This window comes from Dendrobium catenatum, unplaced genomic scaffold (genome assembly GCF_001605985.2).
Source record: "Dendrobium catenatum unplaced genomic scaffold, ASM160598v2 fragScaff_scaffold_1056, whole genome shotgun sequence".
NCBI classification, from domain to species: Eukaryota; Viridiplantae; Streptophyta; class Magnoliopsida; order Asparagales; family Orchidaceae; genus Dendrobium; species Dendrobium catenatum.
This window is the reverse complement of record NW_021319518.1, coordinates 4,485,903-4,509,069: the sequence shown is the minus strand read 5'-3', so window position 1 is coordinate 4,509,069 and position 23,167 is coordinate 4,485,903. Positions and strand designations below refer to the sequence as shown.

Below are 23,167 nucleotides of genomic sequence, written 5' to 3'. Positions count from 1 at the left end.
AGAAGCCATCGTCGTGTGGATTTTGATGGAGAGGCAGACGGATTGGTATTTTAGAAAGACAAGTAAGTTTTAAGTGGTAGGTGTGTAATTAGATAACTTTAGATGTTAGATGAGTAAATAAGAAACTTTTAAGTGTTATGTATGTAAAAATCCCTATATTTTATTTTGTTCCATTTGGAGTGTAATTAATCAAACAACAAATCAAATTTAAAATACATAAAATTTATTTTATTTTGTATTTGAAATATATCAAATGGAATAGTCCTTCACTTATGAATCAGCTCTCATTGAATAAGACTGATTTCATAGTGTGACTTTATTGAAAGAATCTATTAAAATTTTGGAAAACAAAAGGAAGATGGTACTTCCTACATTTTTTAGAGGCTTCTACAAAATCCAGTTCCGCGCTCATTTCTCGGTTGTGCCGCGAAAGTGCGGATTCGAGCTCAAAGATTGACAGTCGCATGAACAGCAGAACTGGCGGCGATGGCGAAAGCCCTCGACGCTCCTCTCCGGCTTCGTCAAAGAAAACCCTCGAGTGGGTGGCGCTCGAAAAGCATCCTATCTTTCAGTATTTGCACTTTTTTAGACAAAACCGAACATTCCTCTAGGTACTTGCACCGGACCAAATAAAAGTTCCATTGAATAAGACTGATTTCATAGTGTGACTTTATTGAAAGAATCTATTAAAATTTTGGAAAACAAAAGGAAGATGGTCCTTCCTACATTTTTTAGAGGCTTCTACAAAATCCAGTTCCGCGCTCATTTCTCGGTTGTTCACCGTTCCGCCGTCATCGTCCCAAGATGAGCCGCGAAAGTGCGGATTCGAGCTCAAAGATTGACAGTCGCATGAACAGCAGAACTGGCGGCGATGGCGAAAGCCCTCGACGCTCCTCTCCGGCTTCGTCAAAGAAAACCCTCGAGTGGGTGGCGCTCGAAAAGCATCCTATCTTTGGCAACAGCAACAGCAGTAGAAGCACCGCCATCATTGACGCTTCGGGAACCACCTCTTCCTCTTCCAGCGTCCTTCAAAATCTCTTGGCGTGGGATGCCGGCTCCTCTCGCCTTTACCTCTGGGATGCAGGATCCCAATGCGTCCACCGCCTCGCCATACGTTTCCGCGATCCAGATCCCGTTTCCCGCTCCACATCTTTCTCTGCCGTGGTGGTAGAGGCGGCCTTCCCATCTGAGGTCTTTGCGTCTCCTCTTCTTATGAAAATCTTTTACCAGTGCTTCCAGTTATTCCATGGTCTTTTTTTATACTTTTGATTTTTTTTTTCCTAAACATTTTATTTAGAATTCTTTAGTTGATAAAATCTTGTTTTTTTATTGGATTTACTAGAATATTATGAGCATCTTGGGTTTTTTTGGTTAATCGCACGACTTAGTAAACATAAACATGCACATTGTGTGAGGTTAATCGGTCTTTTCTTCGCGCGATTTGTCTATACGAAGTATGAACTAATTATTCGTTTAGAAGCCTCTTGGTGGCAAAAGTTGAACCGCAGTTGCTATTATTGTTCATCAACATATGTTTCAAAGAAAGATGTTGCATAAGATAGAAAGGTTAAGCTTCACCCATGATTTTCTTTTCATAGCAGTTCCCTTCTATGCATCAGCTTCCAAAATTTTTACAATGGAGACAGTATGAAGCAAATCCTGTATGACCATATCTGTTACCTTAACTAACAATAGACTTTGGGAAGTTGAACCGCAGTTGCTCTTTTGTTTCACATTCACATAAATAATAGACTTATAATTTCTATAACTAACAATTAATTTTCTGTGAATTTCCTCATAAAAATTAATAAATTATGCAAATGACTTGAATTAAGTCATCAAAATACTAGAATGCCAACATGCTTCATAAGGGATACTAATAATGATTTACAACCTATTTCTATTTTATGATAAGGTGATAAAAGAAAAATTAAAACTTACATGGTACAAATATGAAATGCATGTATGAATGAACAATCTGCTTTAAAAAAAAACTTTTACTCAAATAGTTTAAAATATTACTAGATAGATAGAATATTAGTGTTCATTTTCTTCCAGGTGCTTCCCATTAACAAATTTTGTTAAAATTATTACACAATTCACTTTTTTCATAAATTTTTTTTAATGAATTTGTACGTCAATAAATTAAGAATAGAAACCAACATGAAATTCAATTTTCCTTATGGAGATGAGTTTACTGTAATCTTCAATAGAAGTTAAATTAACTTGTTCAATTGATTTATCAGCTTTAGTAGGCATGATCTATTCACTTCCACATTTAGGATTTACTTGATCAGTTTTCTTGGTTTGCTCATTGATAGCAAAATACTTGATTGGTTTATATTCTTAATTAATATTGAATTCATTTATATCAGAAGCTTATGTTAAAATACAGGAGTTTCTATTCGAAGTTTAGGTTCGCAATCAAGAATAAATTCATTTTTTATTGGGAATTTAGATTCACAATCAAGATAAGACTTATATTTTATTTAGGTTGAAATATGAATATGAGTCCAATTTTAATTTCCAATATAGTTTGTAATTAAAGTTTAGTCTAAGATTGGATTGATTTCATATTCAAGTTCAATTTTATGCTTAACTTCTTGCTCCTTTTTAGGCATATGTTTTGTTTCAAATTTTGATATTCTAACATAATTGTAGGTTCAAATTGATAGTCAATTTCAATTTAGGGATTTGATTCTTGTTCAAATTTAAATTCACGAATACATGCTTATACATGTGCATATTCGAACTCCACAATATTATAAAAATCCAGTTGCAACTATAAGTTTTTTATTCAATTCATCATCAAAGGATATTTATGAACTATAGTTTCTTCAATAAGATTTGGTTTGACCATGCATGATTTTTGTGCTGGTGTATGTTTACTGGTTTGACAGGGAAAGTTAAAAGATTTCTCTTTAGGGATTTTATTTATGGGTGCGGTATTATTAATAAATCATTCATAGTATGTCTTAATACTCAAAGGTTTGATTAAAGCCTCACTTAGGGCTCTTGGTAAATTGTATTAAGTTGTTTTTATTCTCTTGCCCTAGAAATTTAATAAAACACATAATGATAACAAGGTTGTCTCGAGGCTAACATTGTTCAATGACAATCTCAGTGAACCTATCATAAGATGCAATGGCACTAGGACTATTTTTTCCACAAATCTTAATGTGACACTAGAACTATTTTGTCCGCAGGTTTTAGTTCACTTGCAATGTCTTGTCAAAAACATTGAGTGCAACCTACTTGTTTAAATTTATCATATTCAAATCTTTCAAGGTGATATAGATGGTAATACCTAAAGAAGTATTCCAAATTGTCAACTAACCTTGAAATTTCCTCAGGACTTAGTACTTATGCAGGTAAATGGAAACTTGCTTCTTGATGTAGTTCTCAATATCTATAAAGTGCTCGACATTCATAAGAAAAATTAGAATTTTATTTTTGATACTCAATATTAATTGATTTTTATATGCCTTGAGGATCTTATAATTTATAGCCCCAATAAACCAAAATACTAACTTTCAAATTCCATCTAGATTTTGTCAAATTCAAAAAATTTCACAAGCTCCAACATACAAAAAGAAGAAATGAAAACTACGAAATAGTTGTATAACGAAAGTTGCCCGATTATCATGGTGCCATGGCGCTAGCCTGAAGGAAGCCAAAGAAGGTTAAAAGGGCTGATTGCTACAGGTCTCCAAAAAACAAATTTGCAGAAGGCAAGCTGCTGTAGTACCAAGAAATAGAAAGGTTGTTGATTGCTGCAGTCTTCAAAACACAGCTCACAGAGTGCTACAATCTCAAGAAAAGGAATTCCATGATTTCTAGTTTGCATGAACAGGAATGAACTCTGGGCTTATTGCAGTTTGGCATAACATGCAAAGCATTTTAGTTTTAGAATTCTTTGGTGGTTTCAGTATTAGGACCTTCATACTGCCCAATTTGATCTCCAGCCTGCCACCCAACACATTCATATAACCATTTTGTAATTTGGGCTTTGTTTGGCCCTTCACATCCCTCATTCAAAAATAGTTATAACTCATACAATACACACACATTTTGTATGTACATACCTTAATAATTTGCTAGGAAACAAGTTGAAAACCAGAACGTGCTTATCCTGCAAGTGAAATTCTTGTATTACTGCCTCTCATTCGCCTAATTTTAGCAGTTTTTACTTCTTATTTTTAAATTGGTTAAGCGAATATGTCAAATGGGATATGTGACGGGAATTCTTCGACTAGTCGAGGATAGAATTCAAACTTAGCGGACATGGGTGCTACGACTATTTTAGAAATTTCCACACTTCAATTCATAAGATGTCATTCCAACAAGTCTCTCTCTCACTCACTCGCTCTCTGTATTTGTGGTTATTAGAGGCACTCATGCTTGCTATTTCCCAGGTTGTCAATATGTTTTTATTGCATGATATTTATACATGTGCTACTACATTCTTATTGATGTGAAACATACCGGCGACAAGAGTTGCTTAGGTTTTAACAATAATTATTGAACATAAACTTTGCTAGTTAAGAACTTATGTTTCACTCAAGTCAAATTCATAGAATTTTCATTAAGAGAATAAGTGATGACAAAAGTTACAAGTAGGGTAACAAGACAATCACAATAACTACGAACACAAAATAATAATGTTAATAGCAAGTAAACACGAATCCACAACGTAACATCAAGATATAGTCACTTAGAGTTCCTTCTCACTCAATCACTCTTAGGCGTTAGCGGATGAAGACGAAGCATACGAGGAAAGAGACTATCACTAGGAAGATGTTATCGAAGATCTTTGTTGATGGAGAGGTAGCCGAGGGTGGAGAAGGGGTAGATCTCCCAATGAGAAGCCAAGGCGTCTTAGGTTTTTGAAGATCAATCATCTCCGCTAAGCATTAGAGGATGCGGTTGACGTAGTCTTCCACCGATTTGTCGTACTCCCAGTCGAGCTCGTAGAAAGGGGAGCGGAGAATGTCGATTTCCCCTAGGGCATTGTAAGCGAAGCCGTGATCGACCTTAGGATCGGCCATGCACCAATGACGATGAGGAAGGAGGAACTTGTCTTCTTATATTGACTCCAATATTCATGAGCAAACTAGGGTTTCACAAGAGGAGGGGCGGCCAAGGGTGGGGAAAAGAGAGAGGCGGCTTGAATGAGAGGAATTAGGTTAGGTTGAAGAGAGGAGGAAAGTTTTAATCCAAATATAAAATTAATTTCAGATTTTAAGTAGAATTGGAGGAAAATAATTTTAAAATTGAATTCAAAATTAAAGAGGGAGAGGTCTCATCTGGAAGCAAAGGGGAAAATCCCCATGCATGGGGCCGGCGGCATTAAGAGGGAGAGGGGAGAGGATTGTGGGGGAGTTAAGTACTTTCCAAACAAGTTACGCCTCTTTAAATTAAATTTAGATTGGATTCAAATTTGAAAACTTTCCTTATTTAAAATTTTGTAAATATGGAAAGTTTTTGAATTTCAAATTTGAATTTCAAAATTTTCTAACTCCTTCCTTTATTGAAAGAGCCAATTTAGGAGTCATTATGACGATTTAAAATCATCATAATGACTTGAGATGTGTATAGGGCCGGCGGTCAAGAGGGAAGAAGTGGGCTTGGTGTTTGGGGTGGCCAAGAGCTAGGGGCCTAGGCCAGCGGGTGGGGGTTGTGGGAGGGGAATTAGGTGGAGATCAAGGTGGTATTTTGGTGGCGGGATGAGAGGGGAAGGATGAAGAGAAGACGGTGGGTGATAATCAGAGATAGAATAGAAACGAAGAAGAAGACCACGAGCCACGGACTCTTCCGGTGACCGGTGGGTATTGCGTTTGCCCACACGTTGGGCTCTCCCTTCTCTCTAGTGCGCTCACAAGAGGAAGAAGAAGACACAACAAAAATTTATTTAATCATTCATCATCCTACTACAACACATAGGACCACTATATATAGGTCTCTAACATGAAAAGGAAAAGTACAAACTCGCCCTTCGGGCTACAATAACAAGACACTCCCCCATAGGGGTAAAATCGGAAACAACAAAACTAAATAAAACATAATGCATACAACAAGACTAAATAAAACATAATGCATCAAAAGTAAAGACGCTGAATCGTAGCCGTCGATCTACGATTCCGTCGCCGGTACACATGTCTGAATCTCTGAACGATGTCCTCATCACTTATCTTCAAGTACGTAAACAAGGATAGCTATTTCAGTATCCTGCAACGTAAATGAATTTGAAGGAAATGGATTGACCATTTAGTTGGCATGAAGGCAGTTAATTATCATCCAGACTTATCATCTTTTAAATTTTTAATTTTGATGGTATAAATAATTTAAATTTTATGTGCGTACAGTTGAAAATATTTGACATGCAAAGTAATACTAAGTTTTTTCTTTGCATTAATTATTGTCAAATTTTGCTAAAGAGGAACAGGCATTAAGAATCATTTTCATTCATCATATGGTTTTTCTTACCTATGTACCCAAAATATGATTTTGATGCTAGAATCACATGTAATCAGGAAATATTTGAAATGGATTTGATCTGGCTGACTGGATCTGAAGTAAATTGCCAGAAGCTGTTGTTAATATAAATGATCCGCTCTTATGTGTTCTAAGACATTCCTTCTCTTAGGGTTCCGTTGGTGCAAAATTTCTCCTGCTTACCTTTCCTAGAAACAATTTAAGTTTATATGGGGGATGTGCTTAGAAAATCCCCTAAATGCAGGTGTGCCTTGTCTATTTGTTCATAAGCTTATGAATTGTTTCATGAAGCAACTTGTAATTCTATGTCAGAATATTATAATTTCATTTCATAAAACATAATAAAAGCAAAGCATCAAAAAGCTGTACCAAACAAAATCTTAGTAGTATTGAAGGTCTGATGATTTTGAATGCACGCTTCATGCATGCACTACATGGTTATTTACCTCATGGGTTGGATGCAATCATAGTCTGAGGATTATTAGGTGTAGTCTATGTACCATTTTAGTTTTCATTAAGTGTACAATTAGCATATATTGAACCTTGATCATCATTTTATTGTGCTTTAACCAATAGTATCATACTCATATCTGGATGTTTTTCTAAAGCGAGCTATGCAAATCTTAGGGATTTTGATTGTGTAAACATTCTGATTTCATCTCTTAGAGAATACTGTATTTTATATCAATATGTTATGCCCCAGATATTCTCGACTGATATTGATATTCAAGCTACAGTCCACGATATTTCTCTTAATACGGATGGCTCAACATTGCTTCTTACTGGTTCTGAAGGACTAAGTGTCATGCATCTGTACGAAAGGACTTATTCTTTTGATGGAAAAATTTCTTGCAGGTATAGTTGGGAAACTTTATCATTTGTCCGAAGAATAATTATTCGTTATGTTGAAAACTTGTTTCAAGTAACTGGGGCAAATACCAAATTGCTAGTGGAATATTTAATTTTGCTACATAATGTTGCTTACCTTTTTTCATGTCCTAATATTCAGAATTATTTAGCCTTTTAAGAGAACCTAATTCTAATCTGTCAAAGAAAGCCCCTCGGTTGACTTGCCAGGCCTTTGTAATGTTGACATGGATTCTTTTATGTTTTCATGGTTTATATGAATCATTTCATGTGGTTCTCCTTCCAATCCTGTTCAAATGGACCCATCTGCCTCTCTTAACTAACTATTTTTTGTTCTTCTCTTATGTAAATGTCGGGGAGCCTATCAGTCATGTTGATTAATTCTACCATTTAATTTTCTTTTATTCATTTTTCTTTAAAATTGCAGTTTCTATTGAAGAAGAGCATGCAATTTATGAGCATCTACCAGTATTGTTGATTTTAAAGGCCTCATCTTAATGCAATCGCAATGCTTTTTGAATTGGAGGATTTGTTCTATTATGACATGGGTTTCTTTGGTTAAAATGTTGTATAAAGTTTCAATTATACTAGCTTTATTTTATTTTGTGTTGGAGGCTATAAATTATAGTTAGAAATGTAGTGTCATAAGTTGCCTTGTTCCCAATGTCATTTGAATTATTCTTTTCTTGCTCATGTAACCATGTAACCACACTTTTAGCACATATGCGTAGATCAAGCTTCATCGAATGAGATAGGTAACGCTGCTGTGTAAACAGAACTAAAACATCCAAAGGACTTCGTTTTCTTTTGTTGATTCTTCAGTTCTGCATGTTATGTATCTATCTTTCAACACTAGTGAAGACTTCCAGTTATAATTTAGTTATGTTTGGTGATGTTAGGTGCTATTAGGCTAATGTGGTTTCTTTTCTGCTTTATCTGTCTTCTGAGTTTTTAATGGAGCTGACAAATGGTATAAATTGCAGGACAGTATTAGTTGGTTCGAGACTCTTTTCTAGCAATAACAATGGCTTAAGAATACTTCAAGCGACTTGGCACCCTTACAGCAGTAACCATTTAGGTGTTTTATCCTCAGATTCAGTTTTGAGGTATTTTTGGGCTTGTTGACTCTATTTATTTAGTTGAGTTTATCGTGAAGATGCGAATTGAGATGCGAATTGAATCCCTTAAAATTAGTCAATATTCTAATTATTTAAGTCTCATTTTGTCTCTTGCAAACATTTTCCCTTTATAATGTTGTTAAGTTTAAACTTTTTTTTTTTAATTTGTCTTTTGAGATAGTTTATTGTGCTTTAATGATGCGTGTTAGCATCTATATTGATATTTTGACCATATTGCCCATATTTTAGATGATTTTGAATGCATCTATTTGTTCTTTAATGAAATTTTTGTCAGTCAGTCTATTACTTCAATTGATGACAGGTTTGAAGCTTTTGGTAGGGTTTGATGTGCATTTACAGTAATTGGAAAATCATTTGTAATATTTTAGTCAAGTCTTGGATTAATAACCCCGACTTGTTTTCAAGTTCTTGATTCAGTGGGACTTGCTTATTTAATGCAGGTGGCAAAGTTAGGTGAGGTTTTTAGCCCTGTCATGCCATTTACATCTGTATTGCTTCTATTAGTCATATGATGCAACTCTATTGGGATCGCAATAAATGATTGATTCTAGGGTTTCAACTTTAGAAATTGTGCGGGGAAGAACAAGACGAGTAGAAAACAAAGAGAGGGTGGCTTATCTCATAGCATTCATTGCTTTCCTTAGTACACTCAATAAAGTGTATTTATAGAATTATGAAGACTCCTAAAGGCATATTAACTCGTAATACCACTCAATCTACCTATTATACTTATTTGACTACTAGACCATATAATCCATTACAAAACTCTATCATCATCCACCTCTTCAAATTGACCTTTTCCTCAAATTTGGTTGATGTAACTTGGGAAGTTGCAGATATATTGGTTGAATTTGGATGATGTAAGTTGGGAGTTGTAGATATGTATGGGAAGATAGTAGAGTAATTTTTCATAGAAGAATGAGAACGACAAAAATCATGCTTCCATTGTTGGGCAAGAATTGAGATTTTCCTTTTTTTGTGTACTGGGTGTTGTTGGGGCATGGAGATGATGTGGATGGAATGGATATGTGCTTTGGGAAGTAGTACTTGGATAATGGCGAAAGATCTGGAAGTGTTTTGACATGATTACTTGTGAGATGGTGACGAGGCACATGATAGTGATGATGCTTGATGAGAACACCATTGATATGACCCCATTATTGGGGGCTAAATGACTTAACTGATGCTTACATTATTTCATTCATTGCTTTCTCTAATGCTCTCAATAGAGAGTATTTATAGAATTACAAAGCCTCCTAAAAACATATGAGCTATTTTTTTAAACTCTTAACACCACTCAAACTATTTATTAGAATAATTTAACAACTAACCCTGATAATCTTTTACAAAACTCTATATTCTCAAGTTTCCTAGAAAGTGAGTTTACTCAAATATCTTTTTTTGGATGTTCATAATTATACCTTCCTCTCTTATAAAATAACTATATTTTATGCAACCTCTGTAAAGACTGGTGGCAATTCAAGGATCTATAGTGGTGATCCAAGCTGTCCAGAAATGTCAATCTGAGGCATCTAAGTTTCCCTATATTAAATTCTCACATCTTTGAAATTTGAAATCATGTGTATAAATAGTTTTCATAACCTCACAAAATCAGGAAGGAAGCTGGATTGGGTAGTGGCATTGAGAAAGGAAGGATGCTGGGTCTATCGAGGGTTTGTGAGATGAATGGATAGATGATGAAAAAAGTGTGAACAATGGGAGTTAGCGTTGGGTATTGGAATTGGCGAGGACATAAATAGAGATCTAATAGATGGCTGTGTGTGGCAAATATTGGAGGAAATGAAAGGGTGAGTGGCAGGATCGAGCGAATTTGGATGATGTAAGTTGGGAAGTTGATATATTGGATGAATTTGGATGATGTAAATTGGGAACTTGTAGATATGTATGGGAAGTGGTAGGGTAATTTGTCATAGAAGAATGAGAACGACGAAAAGCCCAAAAAATTCATCGAATAATGTCTTGCTCATCAATATCTTTCACACCCCTTAATCAACTGAGATTTGAATTCAACACGTCTACCTTGGACATCCTCCTACTTTTTTTTTATTATGTTCCCATCCTATTTAAAGAGTTATAATGTTAAAAAATTCTGATATAGTATTTATGAATTTGTTAAACATTATCATGCGTCTTATTTATCAAGTAATACTACATTCTCTTTTCTTTTTTTTCCTAATACACTAATATATGGGGCCTTATCGGACTCTTAGCATCTCTTATGTTATTTGGCTAGTGTCCTTTATTGATGATTACATTAGAACTACTTGATTATTTGTTGTTAAAGAAAATTTTGAATTAAACATAACCTTTTTTTCATCTTCATAAAATAAAAAAAACTCGATTTGGAGTTCTTACTAGATCTGAGAATGTGAAATAATATTTCAACCAAAGTTCAAATTTCCTCCTCCATAAAAGAAGGGATTATCTATGAATTCTTTTGTGTTCATACATTTTTAAAAAATGGAGTTCCAAAATAAAAATATAGACATCATCTTATTATTGCCCGAGCTTTATTATTTCAAAATAATGCCTTTAAAGAGAAGTGGTCCTAGCAATCATATTGTTAATAAATAGGATTCTATCTAGGGACTTTTTTTTGGTGTGAAATTTTGCATATATTGCATTCAACTATCAAAGGAAAAAACAATTACATGTATAAAAGGAAAGAGGGCCAAAACAACCACTAAGTATGTACAAGTAAACTCCTATCATCCTCAAGGATGAAACATCTCCTGAGGAATACAATGAGTGCAACTATTCCCCAAACCCCAAGTAAAACAACTATCTATAACCCTTTGGGCGCAAAAACGAGCAGCACAATTAAATCTTCTTGGAATATGCACAAACAAAACTTTGTGGAATAATTTCATCCAATTGAAGTACTCTCAATCTTGTGGCTGAATGCTCCAAGAACTTTTATGTTTGAAATTCTTCATATATGTAATTATGCTAGCATTATCACCCTCAATGATGACCCCTTTCAATTCAAACATCCAAGCTAAAATGATTCTGTCAATGTGCTTCATCTCCATGAGCTCAACTTGAGTGTTGTCCCAATGCGTGACTCTCCACCCAGCCACAACAATCAAATCCCCTTGGTTGTTTCGGATAATCACTCGAACCCCATCAGCATATATGCCATGACTGTAGGGGTGTTGTATGGCCGACCATGCCGTCTCTCATTTCTATTTCTCCAACGTTGGTACATAGCATAACTATAGATTTAAGCCCACCATCTGGAGTCTTCAGAAGTTTCTGGCAATCCCTTTTTGTAGGTCTTGGAAAGCAATCAAATTTAGGTGTCTTGTTGAAAAACCCCATTGTCCGAGAATACCTTAGGTAGCCAAGAGCTGGCCACATTTAACCGTAACGTGGTTGGTATCTTCCACTTCATGGCATCCAACCGGGCATAAAACATCCTCGGTCCTCCTGAAGTCCTCTAATGTGAAGCCATTGATTAGTTGGGATTAAGCCCTTTAACATCCACCACCAAAACAATCTCTCTCTGGGGTGTAACCTGAGCCTATAGATGCTGGTAACCGGATCCTCAATATGGTGGAAGTGGCTGTTGTAAGTGTTGACCCTTCTCTGTAGAAAATGAAAAAAAAAAAAAAAAAAAAAAAAAAAAAAAAAAATAAAAAATCAATCCCTTACCCGCCCTACCCCGCATGATCTCGCACGTCGAGACCATATCGACGTCGCATCCGCCACGACTCTGCACGACGAGCTTCTCGTGTCGTTAAAATGAGCACGAAAGGCTCTCGTTCGCGCTCTCCTCTCCAGCGACCGGGCTTCCTCCTCCGACTTCTTTCCTTTGCAACCATTCGAACATCCCGGCCTTTCTCTGCACCAGCCTCTATAACCGAAGCCGAGACCCCAATCCCGATCTCCTCTCCTCCGATTCCTCCACCCATAGCCGAGCCCATCGAGACCACCCATTGTTGGCTCTCGCCTTCTCTGTCCCGAGAGAGAGAGAGAGAGAGAGAGAGAGAGAGAGAGAGAGAGGATTTGCTTCCCCGACCGAACCTCAGCTCCCATTGCCAATCTCACCTGCTCAAGTCCGGTCGCCCAACCTCCTTCCTCTGCCGACCGAGCTCCGTCCAAGCTCCCTACCTTGCCCGATCTCCTCTATCTTCCGATTCCTCCCAGAGATCGAGCCCGATCCCCTCTGTTTCTAACAAAACCGAGCCCTCTCTTTGCCTATACCCGAATTTAGAGAGGGTAATCCCTCTCTCATTTTCTCTTTATGTATATTTGTATTCTTATTAATATTAATGGTTATTAATATTAATATTAATATCAATATTACATTACTACTTATAATAATATTTACTATTATTAATATCATTAATGATATTATTAATGATATATAATAGTAATATTATAATAATTTAGTAGTAATATAATTATGATATTAATATTAATATTAATGTCATTATTATTGTTTATTATATATATGATATTAATATATATATATTTTTTCAATATATATATATATATATTGCAAAATCTTTTCGGACCCTTGCTCTCTCTCTTACCTCTACATGCGTGTCGAGTCGGCTAACCGCCTATACACGCTTTTCTCTAGCGTGGTGGGAAGGGAAACCGGCGCGACCCCTACGACGAGGTAGGCTGGCGACCCTCGGTTCCAAATCCTGTTCTCGGCATTCGTGGCACACCGGCTAACCGCATATACACGCTTTTCTCTAGCGTGGTGGGATGGGAACTCGGTACGGCACCTATGACGAGACCAGGATATTCATCAGTACCCGCTCGCGGGGAAACCATTGCTTCTCTTTTGCAACAGGTACCGAAGACCCATACACGCCTTTCTCTGGCGTGATGGGGACAAAGACTTTACATGGTCGCGGTGTCCTCGTACGAGGGCACCTACCGTACACGCTTTTCTCTAGCGTGGCGGGAGGCTCAGTTTTCCGTAGTTTTTCCCTAAACGGGGGAGACGCCGGAAGGTTGCCGAAATTTCGGGTGAAATGTTATTATACTCGGACCTGTTTGAACTCAAAAGGACAAAGGACTTGTACTCGAAGAAGAACAGTGGACTTGAGAACCTAAATCAGAACTAAAATTCAAATGATTTCTAAAGACCAAATTCAAATGAAATAAAATCAGGTTGGAACCAAAATTCAAGTCAAATTGAGTATTCAATTGAAATCAAAAGATCTCAAAAGACTTTGAACATACATTCGGACTCAAATTCAAAGGAATTAAGTGTGGAGGGCACTAAAATTGAACAAGACTCGGACTACAGGGGACATAGAATTGAGCTTGCACAGTAAGCTCATGAACCTGATTTAAATTGGTCTTGAAAGGACTTGAACTTGAGCCTGGTTTGAGCATCATTGCCCTCTCACATTCAACGCCAATCAAGCTACAACACCTTTTACGGATGTATTCAGTGTAGGGCACAACGAATTTAAATGCCCGCTAGTGCAGCAATCATTCGACCAAGGACAAATACATAGAGCCCGTGCAAGCAGAACGTGATTGATTGGCACATTAAGTGCAAATACCTATGATCCCTTGTAGGAGGCCCGATGTATATTCGACACATGTTTGTGGGCAAAATGTGAAATATTTGCAACATATCACAAATATGTACGAGCGTGATGTGACAGACTCCTACGACAATCCCTACAAACGTCTGTTGATTGAGATGGCAATACTGGAGACCAGCAATCAAAGATCTGCCCCTACAAGCAAGTGTAATCGTCTACCCACCTGAGATTGGTGAAAGGTGGATGTGATGCAAGAAACGAGGGTTTCCTACGAACATCCTTAGGAGCTCTCCTGCAAATGAACGCTGGTGGATAACAACAGTGGGCATATCGTAAGCACATCGAACCACTGTGGGCACCAGTACAAGTATCTCCTACGAACATTCCTAGGAGCTCGTAGTAGATACAAAAGTTCCTATAAAGTCAATGCACTATACTTATAAGAAGCAACGAACAATTGTAAGGTGTACGAGTCCTACCCATATATAGCAATCAAAGATTCGTCCCTGCAAGCAAAATTAAATACATCAAGGCAAACTCACTTGAGATTGGTGAAAGGTGGGTAACATGCAAGAACAATGACTCTTCTACAAACACTTTCAGGAGGTCGTAGTGGATACGACGATTTCTTGCAAATGAACATGAATACTTGTGGATAACAACAGTGTATTGTAAGTATAATGAATTACTATGGACACAAGTACGGATATCACCTACGATATGGTGATCAAGATCCATTAGCACGTCGGGTACAAAGACAGCTCGATGTACTAAAAAGAACACCCCATGGCACATAGCTGTCAATGGTGCAAAATAGCGCGCGTCATGGCGCATGGCGCGGCGCGGCGCACCTACGGCGCCATGTTCATGGCGAGGCGCATGTGTTTAAAATAGCGCGCGCTATTTGCGCCATGGCGCATTGCGCACGGCGCAAAATAGCACGCCAAATTGCTTTTAAATTTCCTTATACTTATGAATATTTTTTTATATTTAAAAATATATCTATGTATTAAGATAAACGACTATTCATTGCCCTAATTTCACGAAAGATTTTCTGTTTGCTGCATCTGCCGAACACATCCCGCAGTTGTGGGTCTCCGAAAGGATTCTGCTCATGTGGCTCGAATGCAAAGAGTACAATCACACTATCCCGTAGGACAAAATGGTTGTAGACCTTTACACCTGACACAAGCAGTCCGATGGAAGAGCAGATGGAGTTATAGATACGATTAGCCATGGAGGGTAGCGGCTTTCACCTACCAACCTCGATGGATAATAATATATATAACTCTAAATTCACGAGATTTCCCCTATTCGATACATCGGCTCGAATAGGGTTTATTTGATTGTGGGGATCGGTTTCCTACAGGCGCAAGCCCCCGTAGTTAATTACATCTTAGACCTTGATCTAAGAAAACTCTCGATTAGGGATGTTAGATTATCTTCTCGAATGGGTTTTGTATAAGGGCAAATTCTAGGCTTTCCTAATCAAAGAGAAAGAGTATCCCAAGTTGGCTTAATCAATCACACATGGCTCATTCAACATTCGGCCGATCTGAGGAAGGGGAAACTGGAGAAAAGAAAGAGGCCACGCATCTCAAGCAAGCATGAGAGAAAGAGGGAGGTGGCGTCATCTGTGTGACGCGGATGTGTAGGATTTATAGTCTCCGGAAGAATGAAAAACTTACCCACCATTAAGGTGTATAGGGGTACACTCGTACCCCTTACCTTAGACCATAAATCTATAAAAGATGTAGTTTTGTACACACAACACTAGCATCTACGACCTAGCTAATGCGATTCTGGACTTATTCCTTGCCTGACAAAGGAAGCCAGCTAAAACCACCTAAACATGTAAAATCCATGCTTTCCAGTCTGTATCAAAGATGGGAGGGTAGTTTAGACATTAAAATTTGGGATCGACCACTAGAGAGGTTCCTAAGTGATCCCACACTTATGAGTGGTACAATGCTCCTAAAACTAATGCAATTAAATTTTGATTTTAATTAGCTACTAATGCAATTTATGCTAGTTAAAGTCTCCAAATCAGATATGTATGAAAGTTTTAAAAAGGCTTATAAAATAATTTTTGAGAATGACTAAACTTCCCCAGGTCTGGTACTTCATCCTCATAGGCCAGATTATCCGGACTCTACCCGCAGGCGGGGAAGTTTGTCTAAAAGAAGAGAGAATGCATGTATGCGACCCCGGACGATTCCGGCTATTCCCTAAAATTGTTATGTTTCTATGTGAGTTAATCTTAAATTTTTATTATTAGTTACGAGTAGAAAAATTTTATCCTAAAAGAGCCTAACGGTCAGGCACAAGCACATGCAGAAAAGAAACCTAAGAAAAGCATGCTGGTTCTACTGCGCAATCAAAGTAAACAAACAACAACAAAAACAAAATCCCACGAAAAGAGTGTCCATGGCAAGTGCCATACAATATTACATCACAGAGTACAGTAAAGTAATGGTGGCCGGGCTCCACCGACAACAACCCGGGAATGACGCAAATCTTTAAAATGAGGCATTTTACATCTTCAGTCTTCATCTTGATTCGTCTTTGGATCCTCTTCTCTCATTCCAGCTCCTCGTAGTGGGTCCTCCATAAGGATGCCCAAATGAAAAAGGAAACCCCCTTGTAGGGGTTTTCTTTTCCCTTTGGACCCCTATTCATTTAAAATTCCCCATTTTAATGATTTTCACAACAATTACTATCAAATACATTACATTATTAAAAATAGAAAATCTAGACTCTCCTGCAGTGGTTATCCTAAGCAGTTTATAATAAAAATCCATCCAAGCAGTTATATATATGAAAATGCTGAAAAATAAATCACACTTGGCCGTGCTTTGATTATTGGGGGCTAAGCAGCTGAAGCATGTACCTAAAGCAGTTATAAATGACATTATTAATTTTAGCCCCTTTTTTAGCGCTGTGTAAGCACGGCCACCTGCAGTAAGACAGCATTAGTATGAAAAAGCGTGCCTAACCTATGGGTATTCTAACGTTCACAACAACAGTGCAGGAAAGAAACGAACAAAAAAAGCATCACAAAAAGGCATCATAGAAAAGCTACAACAAGTAGCAAAAACAAACAACACACGGGTCACATGCAGAGCGTCACAACACAGCACAGAAAAGAAAAGCAGAACAACGACCTAATCTAAAGCTAATAGTTATGTCCTATCAAACTCATCTAAGTGTGTGAAAGCTGTGTGATTTTGGTAGGTCCTATATAGGATAATTTAGTTTAGAGTTGCTTGTATATATTTTTTTATTTGTTAAAAGGGGCAAAAGGGAATTTTAGTTATAATTCAAATCTTAGTATTTTAGGATTGATTTTAGGATGTTTTATTTTAATGTTTGATTAACTACCACCTTTGTTTCACACCGAGGCCGTGAGGTTTATTTCACCCTCCTTGGGGCTAACTTAATAGCCTCGTAGGCCTGGGTTACCCAGTGATAATTAATTTTATTAGATTATTTTAATTTGTTATTAAAAGAAAAAAAGGGTGTATTAAATAATTTGAAAATCAAGTTTGCATTAAGCCAATTAGGAAAAATTAATTTTAGATTTTGACGCCCCATTAGATCCATTCGTGGCGTTGTGCCACCAGGCTCGAGGAACCAGCCTCCTTAGGACACTTAGCCCCGCAGCCCGGAGTAGTCCATCCAATATACTTCACCTTTGGAGCGGTTGTTGTGTATTAAGGGATTTGTTGATTGCTTTTAAAAGATTATTCTAAGTTTGATCTTTAAGAATTTTTTTTATCCTAATGAGTTTAATTTGTAACTTAATCTCCTAATATAATATACATCTTTTAGATTTTAGATTGGTTAAGAATTAATCATTAGATTAGTTAGAATTGATTTAGGTTTATATTTTAGATTTAAAGTTTAACAATTATAAATGTTAATAATAGCCTGATTTAAGAATTAAGTGTTTTAATAGATTTTTAAGAATTAGATTAAAGTTGATTGGTTGATTATTAATGAATTAAGAAAATAAAAATCTAAATCTAGGAAAGCGTGTCACTAGGTTTTTTTTGTTTTAATGTTTCTATCCTATAGGGAACATGCACCCTAAGTCTATATTTTCTAAGACTCGGTCCTTAGTTTTTGTCCTTAGATGTCACTAGTGTTGTAGGACTAAAAGTGTTGTTCTTCTTTCTAATTCCTAAGACTTCTATACGGATGTCACAGGATTTTAGGGATCTAAAAAAAAAGTAAAAGCAATCCTAAATATAATTGAAGTTTCTACAAGACCCTAAGGGTGGGATACGTACAATCAACTAGGCCCCTAAAGGTTTTCTAAGTTTTTAGAAAGCTTACAGCACCGGGGGCTATGACCTGGTGGTTCTTCCCGTAGCGCCCCTACCGGAATGAGAATAGGGGCGACTGATGCTCGAATCCGGTTGTCCTAGCTCCAGCTCCAAATGCTCCAAAGCTCCTTGTCATTTGCTTCCCAAAATTTACCTCGCAAGACATAGAAAAGAGGGGTATCAGAGCAGTTCTGTAAGCAAATAATAATATGAAAGAATGAAAATGCATAAAAGAAAAAGAACTTACCTTTTTGTTATTTGTTGGGCCATTTGTGTTTTGAGTCCTCGTTTTGCAAGCATGTAGCACCAAAAATATAAAAGAAACGGCGGAGAGAACAACGAAAAATCAAATACAAAAAAGGGGTGTAGGCATTGTTGTTATAGGATACACTTCGTCAAAGTCAAGTGTACCCTAAAGCAACATCAACGATGCCCTTTGCTATTCCCACAATCCAAATGAGGCACTTGATATTTTCAAGACATAAACCTACAACACACTACAAACAAAGCCTACAACAACTAGGGGAAACAAACCTCTGAAACTAAAATTAGGATTGGACTTTCTTTTATTTATCCAACACTCTATTTATCATTAGAAGCTAATACTAAGGGGAGGAAACTCCATCTCGTTTCCTGAAAAGACACTAAAGACCCACCAACCTAAATCTCCCAAACTCATTCTTTTAGAAAGAAACACTAAGAAAATCTAATTCCAATAAGAAAGCACTAATCATTCTCAAAAGACACTAAGGGATCCTACTACACAAGTTTAATCCACAAAATTATAGACCTCAAAATAACTCGCGAGAACTTCTAAATGAACTACTACACAAAGCTCCCCAAAAGCTATCTACCCAAAATCACTTTTCTTTTCATTTTGTTTGGCACAAAAACTCTACAAAAATCCTTTACCAAAATCCTCTATTTTGATACAAAATTCTACCCAAAACAACCCACAATCAAGTGTCTCTCCCTTCATTTGGAGTGGGGTAGAAAACATAAAGCTTTCCAACAAGAAGGTTTTATAAAAAAAAAAAACCCCTCATTGTAAAGCTTCTATGAAATTCGTCACATAAAACCCTTTAAAACAAATCAAAAGCCGTTAAGAAATTTTTTTTTCCAACCAAAAAGCAAAACAAGGCTTCTTTCAATCGAAAGCCACCTCCCAAAACTCTCCAAACATTCCCAAGAAATACTTCTACTCATGCAAAGAGACTTTTCAACAAAAACAAAAGAAGAAATACTTCATAAAGCTTCTCTAAACATAAAACCACTTATAACCCCTCCAAAAAGAAATTCAAATGTCATTATTTAACGATGGCAAATAAACAATCACAATATCTCACACAACTATAGATGAAAAACATACTTCAATTTCATGATAAGGTAAATAAAGAGGAATTTTGCTCTATTCTATTTTTTTTCCTTTGCAAGTATAAATGAAACGGTGCATGGTTTGATGTAAGAACGACATGATCTCTTAAGATTTTCCCCTATCCTCACCTAAACTATATGTAGCATAATACGAATCAAGCATAAACTTCTCATACTAATTGCTCGTTCTCAAATGACATAACTTCAACATGCTACTTTGCTTATACCACATGAAACCACTTTGAAATAAAACAAATTTCGACCATGAAGGATACTTTTGAAATCTTCTCAACACAGCATACATGCACATGAATTTGAATGGAAATTAGCTCTTAGAACTTTTCTATCATGGAGCAGAGCTTATATGCCATATACTAACAAATATCCAAAAAGACTTGCGAATATATAATTTGAAGAGCAACAGAGTTTATAACAATTCATGCTTTGAATTACCTTTCTCATATGATAAAGTTCATACTCTCATAACATTGATTTTTATTTTTAATGACTGATGCCAAAGTTATGCTTACATTGATAACGAAAAAGATATAGATTTCACAATCACTTAATACTTTCTCTCAATCTTCATCAATGAAACCATTTAATTATATAAATACATATAAAATTCTCCCCAAACAATCATAGCTCGAAGAGACCAAACAAATACTTGATTTTATCTATTAAAATAGTTCGAGGCACAAAGCATGCGAAAATATGCGTCTAACTTGTTTACAAATAAATTTGGAGCATAGAGTAATCGAAAATCTGCACTTGGTTTGCCTCTAAAACAATTTGGAGGATAAAACAACAAAAAAAAGTGCACATACCATGTTTCCTAATGTGATTTAGAGACTAAACAGTGGAAATCCTGCACATGCTATGCTTCCCAAAACAGTTTGGCAACTAAAAATAGTGAAAAATCTGCAGGTGTTTTGTTCCCAAATCCACTTAGAACACAAGCAATAGTGAAAAACTGCATATAGGCCACTTCCAAACCAACTTGGAGCTAAAAGGGCATTAAAATTCTGCACTTGTTTCTTACAAAAATAGTGGACAAAGTTTCACAAAAGCTGTAGAAATTTTCACCAAGAAGCGATACTTGCCAATCATGTCTTTCGCATAAATATCCAACAAGTGAAGAAGGAACATGTTTCGAATAAGCATAGAAAAATCTCGTCATCTATCAACCTTGCAACTAAGCATGCTCCCCATGATATAAGTTGTGAAACTAAGAGACTCACGATGGCTTGCTGACCAATTTTAAAGCTAAATAATAATGATAAGAGAACGAACGTTTTGATAGAAAACTAATTCTACTCTAAGAGAATATTAAAGCTTTCTAATATAAATTTCACGTTTTGCTCAAAGAAAACTACCCAACATAAAGCATGCAACCCTTATATCAAATTGACTTGCATATTCGAATGAGTCACAAAGTACATGAAGGCTATCTAGATTTGGCGAGGCATAGCAAGTGGCCAAAAATGCACGTAAAGGAAAGTAACAAAATTTTATACTCATCCATCTCTTAAACCTCACATTGAGTAATACTTGTTGTGGCAAATACATAAATCTCAACAAAGCAAATTATTGATTGAATGATACATGCGCACAAATATCCCCAAACTAGTCTTCTTTCATGGAATGAATCACGATTATTCAAACGTGGAACCATAACCTTTTTTTTTTTACATGAATGACGAATGCGAGCAAATATACTATGTTGCATATGGGTACAAAAGTGGCCAACCGCTCTTAACGATATTACACATTATTTTCTAGAAAAAAAGAAAAAGAAAAGGGAATATGGCACCCCTCATGATTTCAACATGAAACCCACTACTACGTCGCTATCACAAGAAGGGAAGCCCAAACATTAATCAAACTTGCCATATTACATAAAGACTCAACTTCAACCCAAGTATTAATGCTTCGAGCATATTATCTTTCACATGACAACATGAGCGAGGCCTTTCTAACATGGTGAAAACAAGAGTAAGAGGTAACGTATACATAAAAGGAGTAGCAAATGGCATTGGAGTCCTTCCAACAACACTTTCAATGCTCACAAAGATCTTTGACTTGAAAGAAGAAATAAAATGTATAACCGATGTTTTATGGGTTACGGTCGTTGTGAAACCTCAATTTAAGTTAAAACACCACAACCTTCCATACTTACTGCTAGCAATAAGTCTTTAGGTCCAAGCAAGTAAGACATGTTGTATAACAAGTTAACAAAAAAAAAAAAAAAAATTTTTTAAAAAAAATAAAAAAAAAAAAAAAAAAAAAAATCGATTACTCAAGAAAGAGAAGAAGCCGTAAGACCAATATGCCACGAGTTGTACTTGCAACTTCAATCATTTTTTTTTTACAAGAAAATAAAGAAAAAACTAGAGAAGGCTTTAGCAAACGTAGCCATACCTAACCTCTCACCAATATAGAAAAGCAATGAAATGGACTCTTTACACTAAATATGACCATAAACATATTTGGTGAAGAAATTCTATATGCAAACTTGAGTATCATGAGTAGCAATTAACTAAGCATCACAACCCTCTTCCTATGAAATTTAATCAAACATTTAAAGTGCAATGTTTGCAAAGTTATAAAACAAGTCCACATAAGAAGGATAGTTCACACCTAAATCACAACTAGCATTTTCTAATCAACTCACCAAAGTCTTAACAAAATCCATAAGATCATTACTTCATCAACAAGACATAGGCCTAAGGATCAAAAGAACAATTTAAAGAAATTTCATTCTCAGATTTTTGTAAGGAATTTCAACGCTATCATGGAATTTACTATGGGGAGTGAATGTATTTACTTAGAAATCCATAGAGCAAAGGGTGTAATGACATATACACCATGAACCCTACAAAACGACTTAAAATTTATGCAATAATCGTCTCACAAATACACATAAATGAAACAAAGAGAAATAAAACTCAAGCAACAAAACGATTCTCAGATTTTTGTAAAGGAGAAGGCGTAGAGGTTGAGAAAAGAAGAAGGAGAAGAAGACTAGGGAGGAAGAAGAAGGGGAGGAAGGAAGAAGAAGATGAAGAAGAAGAAGAAAAACAAGAAGGAGAAAAAGAAAACTCACAAAGAGGGGTTTGGCAGCTTCCGGCGTCGTTGCTGGTCGCACAAATGGAGGGAGACGGAGACCTGGGCTGGTTCGGACGTGGAGGTGCGACCGGAGCCCACGAGCAGGGGCGTCTGGCTGGTTCCGAACGAGAGCAAGGAAGGAAGGGAGCCGGGCTGGTTCCGGCCTGGGATCGTGCGATCGGAAGAAAACGAGAGGGAGAGGGGGTCGGGCGTGTCTTTGAACAGAGAAGACCGAGAGAAAGGGAGTTCGGGCGATTGAGAGGGAGAAGGCGTCGGGTTTTCTCCTGGAGCTCGCGTGAAGAGGCGTGAGAGAGAGATC

At 36.6% G+C, this 23,167-nt stretch overlaps 1 protein-coding gene across 3 annotated transcripts in view; it reads left to right on the top strand.

Moving 5' to 3' along the window:
* Positions 1 to 595: 595 nt before the first annotated feature.
* Positions 596 to 23,167, top strand: part of LOC110108781 (nuclear pore complex protein NUP88) — a 41,963-nt gene continuing 19,391 nt past the window's right edge. For 2 of the 3 annotated variants that reach the window (XM_020839572.2, XM_020839570.2), the window contains exons 1-3: positions 596 to 1,191; positions 7,199 to 7,350; positions 8,346 to 8,468. In XM_020839572.2, coding sequence (XP_020695231.1) covers positions 805 to 1,191; positions 7,199 to 7,350; positions 8,346 to 8,468 — 662 coding nt within the window. In that variant the 5' untranslated portion in view covers positions 596 to 804. The remainder of the gene's footprint in view (positions 1,192 to 7,198; positions 7,351 to 8,345; positions 8,469 to 23,167) is intronic. The other variant, XM_028698142.1, reaches the window with a different exon arrangement.